The following is a 13301-nucleotide window of genomic DNA, read 5'->3' as shown; positions in this document are numbered from 1 at the left end:
TCCTTCTCTCTGTTCTCAGCTGTAAACAGAACAGCAGCAGGGGAAGGTGCCGGAAGTATGTAGGTCTCCACTACTGCGTTCCTATTATTGATCTTGCAGAGATAAATGAGAAAGCATCTTACACCACTGCGGGCCTAAACTAAAGGTTCAAATTAAAGTTAAAGAACATCTTAGTCATTTAAATTAAAGGGTAATTTGTACGTGAGATTAAAATGATATAGTTGAATTCTTGATTGATTTCCCCATTTAATGCAATGCTATAAAAAGGCAGTTACTGGGAATTCCCTGGCAGTCCAGTGGGTAGGACTTTGTGCTCTCACTGCAGAGGGCCTGGGTTCAATCCCTGGTCGGGGAACCAAGATCCCACAAGCCGCACGGCGCAGACAGAAAAGAATAAAAATAGAAAGGCAATTGCTGATGGATTTGTTAACAATTTTATGCAGGTAAATAACTAGTAAATGTGTTTGCCTTCACAAATTTGGTTGCACTCATGCCTCAGTGAAAGAGCAGATTGACTTTTTTTAAAAATATGCACTATTTTTAACTTATCAGCAAGGCCAAATAAATCAGTTACTCCCTCCTGAAAGCACATAAATTAACATTCCCTTAATCCCCTCAGGAGGTTGTGGCTTTGGCTTGGTGCGTATTTTGAGAGCAGTGCACTCCCATAGAAAGTCTGGATTATTATCTGCGTTTCCGTAAAGAGCTTCAAAATGGGTACGGGAGCTTTAAAAAAACATGTGTGACTGAACGGCATGTGGCCCGGAGCCCTGTCAGAAAGTGCCCCCGATCTGTGAGTGGCACCCACAACCAGAAATTAGAGCAAATACCAACCCAGAATCCCTAAACCCTTTATCAAACAATGGGAGTCTGAGAGGATATACAGCGGGAAGTACGGGTTTAAAGAAACCTCTTTAAATATGTGAATCAAATGTTATTAGCCCTGTGACAGATCAGGTAGGTTTGGCCTAATCTCAGGAAGATTCCCAGGGCGTGAGGGTGAGACACAGAGCTTTCAGCCACGCAGATCCAAAGCTCCATCGGATCTGAACGCGCACTGGAGTGTAAGAACAGGAGCCTGAAGAGAGATCTCTCAGCTCCTCCAGCCAGAGTAGGGAAACGAACAGGCAGGAATGTGAGACACAGCCCTTCTGCTAACCCTCTCCGTCCTCTCTGACCCAGCCCTGCCTGGGAATTTTGTGTCAAGAAATGTGTGGCTAAAAATGCCCTAAAGATGCTAGAAGTCCTGGTTGTTCTAACTGTTCTGTCTTCTACACATCAGCAGTGCACTAAAGGCAGTTCTCCTCCTCTGTTACAGCTACAGCAGACCAATCGGCAGCTTCTTTTGAAATGGAAATGTCTCAGACCGGCTTCAGTGCTCATTATTCACAGGTTTGGTAGAAAACATCTCTCTCTCTTTTTTTTTTTTTTTTTTTTTTTTTTTGAGGTTTCCTTTCCCAAAGCCAACACCCAGACATCATCATTACAGATGCAATATGCAGTTTATGGCATGAGCAGTTATTCGGACCATGTTGTTTCTAATCCAAACAGGAAACAGCATTTCACAGGCTTCTTATTAAGAAAACATGTTATCATACGCAGCTCACTGCATTGTACTAATCATTGTGATCAGGCAGTTTGAGGTCTGCCTTCTATAATTATACATCTAGCTAAACAAAATATTAATCTAACGTATTTGCTAAAGATATGGAATGTATTTTTTTCTCAGTGTCAAGGTATTCAAGGGTCTTGCTCTAGTTCCATGTTCAGGACCCAGGATGCTTAGCAGCCATAAAGCAGAAAGGCAAGATTAGAAAACATATCCTTGGTTGTTGATGGAAGAAAATGTACCATGGACCCCGCACAGCAATACTGACATTTCAATGTGCGATTGTGCTGTACATCCTAGGGAAGTTTACTTATTCTGCCTCGCTTTCCTCTTCAGTAAAATGGGGCTGGTAATAACGGCATCTAGCCCGATGGGTTATTGGGACAAGTTTATGATTTAATACATGTAAACGGTGCTTATCATATCGTTAATGCTATGCAAGTGTTTGCTCTTACTATTTTTGTCACATATCGTTGTTTTCTCTGTTTGGGTCTAAGGACTGGGTCATGCTTGGAGCGGTAGGAGCCTATGACTGGAATGGGACAGTCGTCATGCAGAAGGCTGATCAAATCCTCATTCCCCAAAACACCACCTTTAACGTTGAGTCTACCAAGAAGAATGAACCTCTTGCTTCTTATTTAGGTAAAGTTTGAGTGTAATTGAGAGAAAGGTGGGGTTTTTTAAGTTTTCTTATTTTTAGCATTGTTTTCTTTTTTTTTTAATTTTTTACTTTTTTATTTTTTACAATAAACTGCATATATTTAGAGTGTACAATTTGGTATCCCAATCTCCCAATTCATCCCCCCCCCCCAACCCTCCCCGCTTTCCCCACTTGGTGTCCATATATTTGTTCTCTACATCTGTGTCTCTATTTCTGCCTTGCAAACCAGTTGATTTGTACCATTTTTCTATAGTCCACATACATGTGTTAATATATGATATTTGTGTTTCTCTTTCTGACTCACTTCATTCAGTAATGACAGTCTCTAGGTCCATCCATGTCTCTACAAATATCCCAATTTCGTTCCTTTTTACACCTGAGTAATATTCCATTGTATATATGTACCACTTCTTCTTTATCCACTCATCTGTTGATGGACATTTAGGTTGCTTCCTTGTCCTGGCTATTGTAAATAGTGCTGCAATGAACATTGGGGTGCATGTGTCTTTTTGAATTACGGTGATCTCTGGGTATATGCTCAGGAGTGGGATTGCTGGCTCTCCATGAAGCGTTGTTTCCTTATATTTATATAGACGTACTTTGTAAGAGAGATCGCCTCTAAGAGTTAGGTGTTTTGCAGGACCCATGAAAGTTTCCAGGCCTCTGAGCAGCCTTAGCCAAAATAACAGAACATGAGGGAGCCTTTCTCAGAAGGGCTGTCCACACGGGGAGTGATTTGAGCTGAAATGGGCACTTTTCGAGGTCTCCCTGTGTCTGGTATCCTCGTTAATGTCAAGAAGCGCTTCAGACCCAGTGCACAGGAAACAAAGGTAGAAAAAGATACCTTGACTCAGTGTACATCCTGAAGATCAGACTCCCATATTCTCTTAAATATCTTCTATCAGTAGTTTCTCTCCAGGGGTCCTCATTTTGGAAAGTAGATTTTTAACTTGTTTTGTCATATAACCTCTTCTTCAATGTCTCTGTTCACAGTCAGATACATATTGCACTGAAACCCAGTAATGTCACAGTTTTCCAGAGACTTGCCTAGAATGAGGAATCCGTGACAGGCTGGGAACTGCCTGGGGGACCCCAGGGGACTCTCCATCACTGGTGGATCTCCGTAAACAGGTGGGAGAGCCTAGGATGGAGAGGACCCTGGGGGTGTGGTTTCCCAGCTGTCTCTATTCACTTAACAACTATTTGGGGGGCATCTCTCTTGCCCCAGGCATTGTTCTCGGTGCTGGGGTTACACTGGTAAAGAAAACAAATACCTGCTGTGTTCATATCTTAGCATGTTAGCAGTCCTCTCTGGGAGCTTTATGTCCTGGAGGCTAGTCTTTTTCTCTCTCTATCCCAGTTTCTCTCTATCTTATAGGAAGGTGGCAGGTCTTTACGGGCACATCCGTACATCTGCTTATTCAAGGGCATATAGTAAAGCTGTAGAGGCAACAGGAAATAAGAAGAATAAAAAGTCTGAGGAGTTTTGATAATTAAAAGTATAGCAATAAGCAGCAGGTATAATGTGGTGCTAAACCCCCATAAGACAGGTTGAACTGCGCTAATGGACGTCTAGTCTATTTCTCATAAAAGTCCTATTTCCTTCTGCCCTAGTCGGAGAGCAGCTAAAGCATGCTAAGCGTTGTCCTAAGCATCACACGTCACAGAAGAAAATGCCAAACTAGAATTGCCAGTAAAAAAATTTTTGAAGGATACCAATCTGAAAACAATCCCCATCTACCCATCCCTCCCCCTACCAAACCAGGAAAACAAAGTATACACTGCCTGTCTTTTAAATAGCTGAAGGATTGTGATGTCAAATAAAGGGGTTGGCATTAAAATTCATATTGAGTTTTGGCATTAAAAATCATATTGAGTTTTAGCATTAAAAGAGATCTTAGAAAGCATATAGTAAACATCTAATTTTCTACATTAAGAAATTGAGGAATAGAATGTTATGGTGCAGCTACCTGTGGCAGGTCTGAAACTAGAATGTAGGTTTCTTGTTGATCAAGAAAGCGCTCATAAATAGTGAGTACCTGCAGTGTTCCAAGCATTCAGTTATAAATTGAGGATAACAAGATAAATAAGAGATATTTACTCCTGCATTGATGAAGCTTACCTTTTTGGATAAGAGACAATACGGAGCCAACCAAGTCCTATTAGTATAATATGAACTATGACATAGAATACCTAGAAAAGAAGACAGGAGGTTAGATTAGACAGCTTCTAAAGGTTCTTCATGTTCTAAGAGTCTATGAGACTGTTCTATGTGAAATACCTTGAAATCAAGAACCAGTTTAACCCGAGGTTTCTGTCCATCCTAGAGGGAAGAACCGGAGAACATATGCAATGGTGGCATATAAATTAGTATAACTTTTGAGGAAAGTCATTTGACAATGTGTGTCCAGAGCCATAAACATGTTTACACCACATTGACCTAGAAATCTCACTTCTCGGGATCTAACCTAAAGAAAAACTCCCGTTATTTAAGGATGCCAAGGGAACAGTTGTTTTCACTGTATTGTTATTTATGATATTGAGGTAAATGGCATATCCTAAATGTTCAAAAATATGGGAATAGTTAAGTAAATGGTAAATCCGCTTAATGGAACATGATGCACCTGTAAAAATAAAAATTATAAAGCTGCTGATCCCATCATACTTGAAGTGACCTGAAGTGGTTATGGCACTGGGTGTACAATCAGACAGTACAGAGATGCTCTGAGGTCATGGAGTCTTCAGTTTGTTTTCTGACTCTGCCCCTGGCTATGACTTTAGGCCAATTACTTTATTCCTCAAAGCCTCAATTTGCTTATTTATAAAAAAAAATAGTCTATATATACATGTATGTAAAATTTGGGTGGTTGTAAATATGAGATTAAAGAATGCCCATAATGTACTTCGTGCTGTGCTTGACAGATAGTCGACCAATAGACAACAGGTATTGTCTGTTGTTGTATTGTTATGTAATGTTATATGGTAAACATTCCTCTTACTAGTATTATGATAGACAGAATAATGACCCCAAGGATTTCCATGCCCTAATCCCCAGACCCAGATTTTATATGGCGAAAGGGACTCAGCAGATGTGATTAAGTTAAGGCTCTTGAGATGAGAAGATTATCCTGGGTTACCTGGGTGGGCCCAATCTCATCACATGGGTTTTTTAAATCAGAGAAGCTTTTCTGGATGTGGACAGGGGGAGATAGAGCTATGGACGAATGATCAGAGACATGTAATATTATTGGCTTTTAAGGTGGAGAAGGGGGGCCCCAAGCCAAGGAATGTGGGTGGGCTCCAGAAGCCACAGTGGACAAGGAAATGGATTCTCCTCTATTGCATCCAGAAGGAACCCAGTCCTGCCAACACTGTGATTTCAACCCAGGGAGACCTAGGTCTGATTTCTAACTTTATAAGATAATAGATCTGTGATATGTGAAGCCACCATGTCCATGGTCATTTGTTACAATAGCAATACAAAACTAATACAGGTATAGTATATAGCTACTAAGAGTAGCTGACATTAATACTACTACTAGATGGAGCTATATGTCATGAGGTGGATGGACCTGGAGTCTGTCATACAGAGTGAAGTAAGTCAGAGAGAGAAAGACAAATATTGTATGCTAACTCACATATACGGAATCTAAAAATGGTACTGATGAACTCAGTGACAAGAACAAGGACGCAGATACAGAGAATGGACTGGAGAACTCGAGGTATGGGAGGGGGCGGGGGGTGAAGGGGAAACTGAGACGAAGCGAGAGAGTAGCACAGACATATATATACTACCAACTGTAAAACAGATAGTCAGTGGGAAGTTGTTGTATAACAAAGGGAGTCCAACTCGAGGATGGAAGATGCCTTAGAGGACTGGGGCGGGGAGGGTGGGGGGGACTCGAGAGGGGGTGGGGGGGGAGTCGAGGGAGGGAGGGAATACGGGGATATGTGTATAAAAACAGATGATTGAACTTGGTGTACCCCCAAAAAAATAATAAAAAAATAAAAATAAAATAAAATATAATGCCAAAAAAACAAAAACAAAAACAAAAAACAGATGATTGAACTTGGTGTACCCCCCCAAAAATAATAAATAAATTTAAAAAATTAAAGAAAAAATACTACTACTAATTTGTATTGAATAGTTACAACATTAAAGACTGTCTGCAAAGACATTGAAGTCCTCAAAGATGTGAGTGACATTGTCACTATAAGGAAGTTCACACACTTTAACATTATAAATTTAATAATATATTAAGGAATAATGTTATTTGATAAATAACACTACAGTATTTTTTATATTCTGAGTGATTATGTGATTAAATTCCTTAAAAACAGATAACCTTAAAGAACCTAAATCTATTACAGTATAGTCAAAAATCTTGGGTTAATGGTTTGCTTAACGCAGACTTAAAGAATTCGACTGAAAGGTATTGCTGCAAGAAAAAAAAGTAAGAGAGCCTTCATTCCTGACCACAGTATTTATAATACATGACTCCTCTCTGTCCAGAAAAGAAAATTTGGGGGTAGTTGCCTACAGTGTGCTAAGATGATGTGTTTTGTTGTTGTCGTTTCAGAAATCCCTTCATTAGCTTAGTCACGGGTTAGTGCTTTAGACATTTTGCCAACGTAAAGTCTAATATATGTAAGATTTCTTTCCAAATAGAAAAGAGCTCAGAAAGAGGTTGGGGAGAAAAATAGCTTTTTTCCCCCGAATATTATTTTAAATCTAAAATTAAGCTTACATCAACGCGATGATGGGTGATGCCTTAGAGGGCCAGGACAGGGAGGGTGGGAGGGAGTTGCTGGAGGGAGGGTATATGGGGATATATGTATAAATACAGCTGATTCACTTTGGTGTACCTTAAAAGCTGGTACAACAGTGTAAAGCAATTATATTCCAATAAAGAGCTTAAAAACATAAAAACAAAAAAATAAAATTAAGCTTTCAAAATGTTTCCTTGTGTGGGTTACACATTAAGAATAGTTTGAATGTGTTCTCCCAAAATCTGGGTGGACTGCAAGTTGTTAGACTATGGAAATTCTTGCGGAGGAAGAAAAGTAAGAGATAGTCATTCTAAAAACTCCCATAGTAACCTATAATGATCGGAAAGAAGCAAGACCTGAAGCCGTGGAACCTCCCTCAGGATAGCATCACGCACCTGTCTCTCTGTAGCCCAGTAACTGCCTTTTGCAGATACGCGCTCAGCGAGCAGGTTTGCTGCTGAGAATATAGTCAAGGTCCCGTTCCCTGCCTCCCCCACCCACACTTTGCTAATTTCTAATCACGCCAGACTGATTCAAGAGGAAAAGTAAAGATGTGAGGCAAATGCATGAAATCAAGACAGATCATATCTGTTTCCCATCCCCTCACCAGATCCTAGCACTTCTCCCAAGAAGTGAATCATGAGAGCGGACAGGATTTACTCTGTATACATCCACACACAGAGCTATGCCGTCAATCTTCCGTTCTCTTCCATTCTGTGCCTTTCCTTTTCAGAAAGTGATGTTAATCTTTTAAATCTTTATAAAGATTTTCCCTCCATTAAAATTAGACTTTACTGGGCCCTCGTTCTTGCTTTCTCTTTGTTGTCTTTAGACGCCCGAGCTTCAGCCAGGACTGCCTGTTATTGTCCCCGTGCAGATTTCAGCTAACGGTTTAGTTATCAAGCGCACATCCTTAGAGCCAACTAGATAATCACACAACTCCAAGCCTCAACCATAATTTTCATTATTTTTTAAGGATTCTCGTATCAATTTTCATCCATAGCTCTGAAAACTGCAAAAAAAAAATCAGTGTGTACTAACCCTCTAACCTCACTCCCTTCCTATTTCTAGTAGAGCTGCATGAAACAAAATAATCTTCGTTTTGCACGTTCTTTTCTATTTTACTTATGTATAAACACGACCCTAAAGTTTTTATTTTCTAAGCAATATTGTGGTTGGTAACATAAAAATATAACACGTCTGAAAAAGAATATTTTACAGTCTATTATGTACAGCAAATTTTTTAAAAAGCTCTAAGATGAAGAAATGAAAATGTGAGAAAAGTATTCATGAAGGAAAATATGACTGAGGAATTGTGTTCCTTTAGCACTTGTAAGAATAAACATATTTTAGTACAAAACCTCTGTTCCTTTTTTAAAGTTTTGGAAGAAAGTGGAACTATAATCTTATGGTAAAATACTTGGTAAGTAAATTATCAATATAATCTTTTTCTCAGTTAAAAAAAAATGCTGTTCTGTGGCATTTGGAAAAATAATCTGTGTTTACTCCAGTGATGAACAGATCTGGTTATTAGAACATTTCTTCGTTCTAGAGTTGAAATCTCCATGTACTATTTTTTTATCTGTTGACTTAGCTCAGTTCTCTAGGGACACAAAGAATAAATCTAATTCTTTACTGAAAAATTAGTACTAATCTGCCTTAAAGACACACTTTAAAATTTTAAAGGGCTTGAAAGCCCAGTTAGAAAGAGGAATAGTTAAACATGAAAAACTGTTCAAGCTTACTTTTAATCAAAGAAATGAAAATTAAAACCATAGCAAGGTGGTAGTCTTAGATTGTTTAACATTTATTAGGAAGTCCACAATTTTAAATAATAGTCATGATACCTAATGTTTGTAAGAGTTTGATGAAAGTATGCTGTCCGATGGCTGTTCATGGAATGAATTAGTACAAGTGTTCTGGAAACAATTTGCCAGACATTATAAGAACCCTTAAAAATCTGATCCAGTAATCTATTCCTTGAAATTTATCATCAAAAAAATGCAGAAGAAAGAAAAAAATTAAATGCTTAAAGATGTCTTTGCAGGCTTAAGTGTAATGCCAAAAAATTTAAAACCATCTAAATTCCACTACTCCATCAGGGAATGGTCCAGTGGTATAAGCACAAGGCATTTACACCTTAACTCGGAGAAATAAGCTTCAACCATTTAAAATTACAATTAAAAACCTAGACAGGAATACATTAAAGGTTTACATTTACTGTGATTCCAACTGTATAAAATTATCAATTTCTATAGTACATTCACATGCATCCAAAGGAAATATAATTAATTTATTACAAAGGGGTAAATTGAGATTGCAAGAGTTCTTTGTGTTTTTTTTTTTCTTTTTCTGTCATTTTCATTGTATCATTTGCACCTTTAAACAATGAAAAACTGAGGTTGAGGGGGAAATACCTTTTCAGGATAAAGTAGTTATGGTAGAACACAAAAAGCTCCTACCAAAACAAACTTACCTGCATTAAAGTATATATATTTGTTTTCAAAACAAGAGACATCCACATAAACATATAAAAATGATTCTCCCAGCCATCTAAAATGGACGTTAATTTATTGCATGCAAACTCTAAGGGGCCAGCAAGTATACGCAGCGTCTCTCTTTTGTTAGGTTACACAGTAAACTCTGCCACTGTTTCTGGAGATGTGCTCTACATTGCCGGACAGCCACGGTACAATCATACAGGCCAGGTGGTCATCTACAGGATGGAGGCTGGAGACGTCAGGATTCTCCAGACACTCAATGGAGAACAGGTAAGCTTCAAAAGCGGTGTTTTAAATTAATCCATTCACACCCTGCCTATGTACATGGAACTGTCAATTGTCCTAAACTTTTTAAAAAACAGTAACCCTGTATTCAACATGCACTATGAACAGGGCCCCATGTTAGGTTCCCTGGAGGCAAGTAAAGTGTCTGCATCTTTGGCATCAGGAGTATTTCAGCTGGATGGAGGTACGATGTAGATAATGATGTAGATACAGATGTACAAATATAAATACAAGAAAAGAAGTCTAAAACATTAAGAAGCATGAAAGTGCCAATGCCACAGACAGTAAATTCAGAAGATGGAAAGATTCTTTTAAGCTAGGGTTGGTTCAGAAAGTCTTGATAAGAGATAAAATGTGGGCTAATCTAGAGGAAAGACAGAATGTAGATAGATAGGAGAGGCAGTGAAAGAGCCAGTTAAAAAGAAATGGGTTGTATGAGGTTTCAAAGGGTAGACTAAAGAATTTGGATTTTCTTCTGGAGGTGATGGGAAATAATTTGTAACGTGTAAAACCAGAGAATTCTCCTTAGGTCATATTGGATATTAACAGTAGTTTAAGAAATTATATATGCAGTATGCAAACATAAGTATAGACACATATTTTTAAAACTGAAAGAAACATCTATGCGATTGTTGGTTATTGTTACATGGTGATAATTTGGATGATTTTTCTTCCTTTTTTCATAGTTTTCTGCATTTTCCGGGTATTCTAGAATGAGATTTTATTAATTGTATTCTACATTCCTCACGGGATGGGGGAGTTCTTGGGCTGCACTAAATATTCCAATTCACTAGACTACCCCCACACACACACACACAGCGTGCTCAGAAGGGCTGGGCGGCACCAGCCTGCCTCCCCTGCAGGAGCCCCGCCAGCAGCAGCCAGCACAGCGGCGCAGCTTAGGTGCCGGGAGACAGACACGTAAAGCAGGTGCAGGAGCTGCCCTGGCTTTAAAGCCCTGCAGGAGCCAACATCTGTTATAATAGCACCATAGACACAGCTTCCCTGGGTCCTGCTAAAGGCATGCCGTTAGGAGAGTGACTGCATTCTAAACAGCCCAAAATATGTCATCTCCAAGAGGTACGTATAGTTCCACCCAGCCTGAATGCCGTGTCCCAGAGGTTCTTTTCACCACACTCAATGTTGCTAAGTGGTATAGGTGAAATGCTCCCATCATCATATTTCCAGGGGGACAGAATTAGAGCAAGCCAAAGGTCAGATTCTCATGTTCCAGGTGACAGGGTGATATTAGCCCTTTGCCAACATTTATCTTTTTGTTTGTTTGTTTATGGCTGCATTGGGTCTTTGTTGCTGCACATGGATTTTCTCTAGTTGCGGCGAGCGGGGCTACTCTTCATTGCGGTGCTCGGACTTCTCATTGCAGTGGTTTCTCTTGTTGCGGAGCTCGGCTCTAGGCGCTCGGGCTTCAGTGGTTGTGGCACACAGGCTCAGTAGTTGTGACTCGCGGGCTCTAGAGCACAGGCTCGGTGGTTGTGGTGCACAGGCTTAGTTGCTCCATGGCACGTGGGATCTTCCCGGGCCAGGGCTCGAACCCGAGTCCCCTGCACTGGCAGGCGGATTCTTAACCACTGCGCCACCAGGGAAGCTCCTGCCCACATTTATAATCAGCAAATGCATCAACAATAAAAACAGGGCTCTTGTTGGAGCTCAAGCCTGAGGCAAGAGGAATCTGAAATGATAGATCAACAATAAAAATAGAAAAGGAAGGGATGTGGAAGACATAAATAAGGAAGAACTGACAAGATTGTAAAAGAAACCATTTGGATGACATCTTAGGTCCGTTATCACTCTATTAATTGTTTTTACGACAGGAAGTGTAAAATTTTGTAAAAAAAATTGTTATGAACATTTGTGGAGAGTATCACGAATGATGGAAATCATGAGTGATTTGAGTTTCAAGCCTGGGAGTCTGGGAGAAAGATAGCACCATGATTAGAATGTCAGCAACTCAAGAAGCTTAGATATTTTTAAAATGGTATTGAGTTTTGGACATGCTTTCTGTAACAGTGAGCACAAACTCAAAGTGCTGCAGGTGGCAGGGAAGTAAAGCAAACAAAAAGGCTGCTGGACAGAAGACAGCAGGAAGTGGGAGCCGTGGGCTGAGCAGCTTGTGCACGGTCTACAGGCTTAGCCCCACTCAGCTCCGGACAGCTATTGCCATGCGGGAATGAAGGCCCACTTTTGCCAGATCTTACAACATTTTTTTAAATGTTTGTAATTAACTCAACCTAAAAGCAAAGGCCTTTTAAACCTTTCACAAGCCTCTGAGAAAAGGACACTCAGAAAAATCAATGACTAGCAGCTGTCCAACTGTCTAGCCATGTGTAGACATGTAGAACTGGGGGTCTTGAGAAGAAGAATGGAGTGAAATTTGCCTTTGGAGATGGTGGGAATGTTTGGGAAGGATTAGTCCTCTAAGGGAAGGGGATAGTTGCAGGTCTGAACTTAGGGGAGGCCAAAATACAAGGGATGGAAAGAGAGAAAGGAGCCAGCAAAATGAAAAGAGGGGATGGTCTATGATATAGTGGCAGAATCAGGAGAGCAAAAGTAAAATCATGGAAGCCAAGACAGGGAGTTTCAAAGAGACAGTTATAAGAGCATCAAATATCAAACACAGGTCAATATTTGGGAAAGTTTTTACACTTAAATAATGAAGCACAAGTACCCTGGATGTCCCTAAAATTCATCCCTATTATTAAAGAGAAAGTATAATCCTGCTAGAGGATGGTCCCCGGCAGTGCTTTTATATTTCTCTGTCTCTCATAGCTGCTGGGATGAGACTGAGCCATTCTGCTGAGTAGACAGCCTTCTGAGACTCTAGGGTGAAATACGCTGCCCCAGTGTTCCAAGATAATTCAGCTCCTCTTCGTGTATTTCATTTCATATTTTCATCTTACTGTATTTAAACATACACTGAAGCCATTCAGGAATGCCTTCTATTGTTTATTTCATTTATTTCCTTAAAAAAGTTTTGTATCATTACTGATCTTTTCTGATTTGTGGAGAAGAGAGGTTCGGGTAAAATCCAAAGGAAGTCCTTTCTCTCATTCTCAAGCTACAGAATCTATGACACCCGCTCGTTCTCCAGGATGGACCTGACTAATATTCACTAGCTTCACGCAAGAGCCAATAAAGAGCTCTCAAGTAGCATCGGTTTCTCTATTTCCTTTTCCTTTGTCATCTGAATCCCAAATACTCTTTTCAATTGGTATAAGTAAGAGAAATGCAAGTTTTTAGTGTCCTTGAGGATTTCTGGTGTGCATTAGACTGTTTGGCTCTGTTTTGTCTTGTGTCCTAGATCGGTTCCTACTTTGGAAGTGTTTTAACGACAGTTGACATCGATAAAGATTCGAATACTGACCTTCTTCTAGTCGGGGCTCCCATGTTCATGGGGACAGAGAAGGAGGAACAAGGAAAGGTGTATGTCTACGCTCTGAATCAGGTAATGGTAACC

At 39.8% G+C, this 13301-nt stretch overlaps 1 protein-coding gene across 4 annotated transcripts in view; it reads left to right on the top strand.

Annotated features, from left to right (window-relative positions):
• Positions 1 to 13301, top strand: part of ITGA1 (integrin subunit alpha 1) — a 172225-nt gene that overhangs the window by 103812 nt on the left and 55112 nt on the right. For all 4 annotated transcript variants that reach the window (XR_009054886.1, XR_009054885.1, XM_057743741.1 and 1 more), the window contains exons 10-13: positions 1319 to 1392; positions 2107 to 2251; positions 9669 to 9811; positions 13146 to 13289. Coding sequence is in view for 2 of the 4 variants with exons in the window: in XM_057743741.1 (XP_057599724.1) it covers positions 1319 to 1392; positions 2107 to 2251; positions 9669 to 9811; positions 13146 to 13289 (506 nt within the window). In the remaining 2 variants the exon portion in view is untranslated. The remainder of the gene's footprint in view (positions 1 to 1318; positions 1393 to 2106; positions 2252 to 9668; positions 9812 to 13145; positions 13290 to 13301) is intronic.

The sequence above is a fragment of the Hippopotamus amphibius genome, chromosome 1 (genome assembly GCF_030028045.1).
Source record: "Hippopotamus amphibius kiboko isolate mHipAmp2 chromosome 1, mHipAmp2.hap2, whole genome shotgun sequence".
Taxonomy (NCBI): domain Eukaryota; kingdom Metazoa; phylum Chordata; class Mammalia; order Artiodactyla; family Hippopotamidae; genus Hippopotamus; species Hippopotamus amphibius.
The sequence above is the reverse complement of the archived record's forward strand: the minus strand, read 5'-3'. Positions and strand labels throughout refer to the sequence as shown.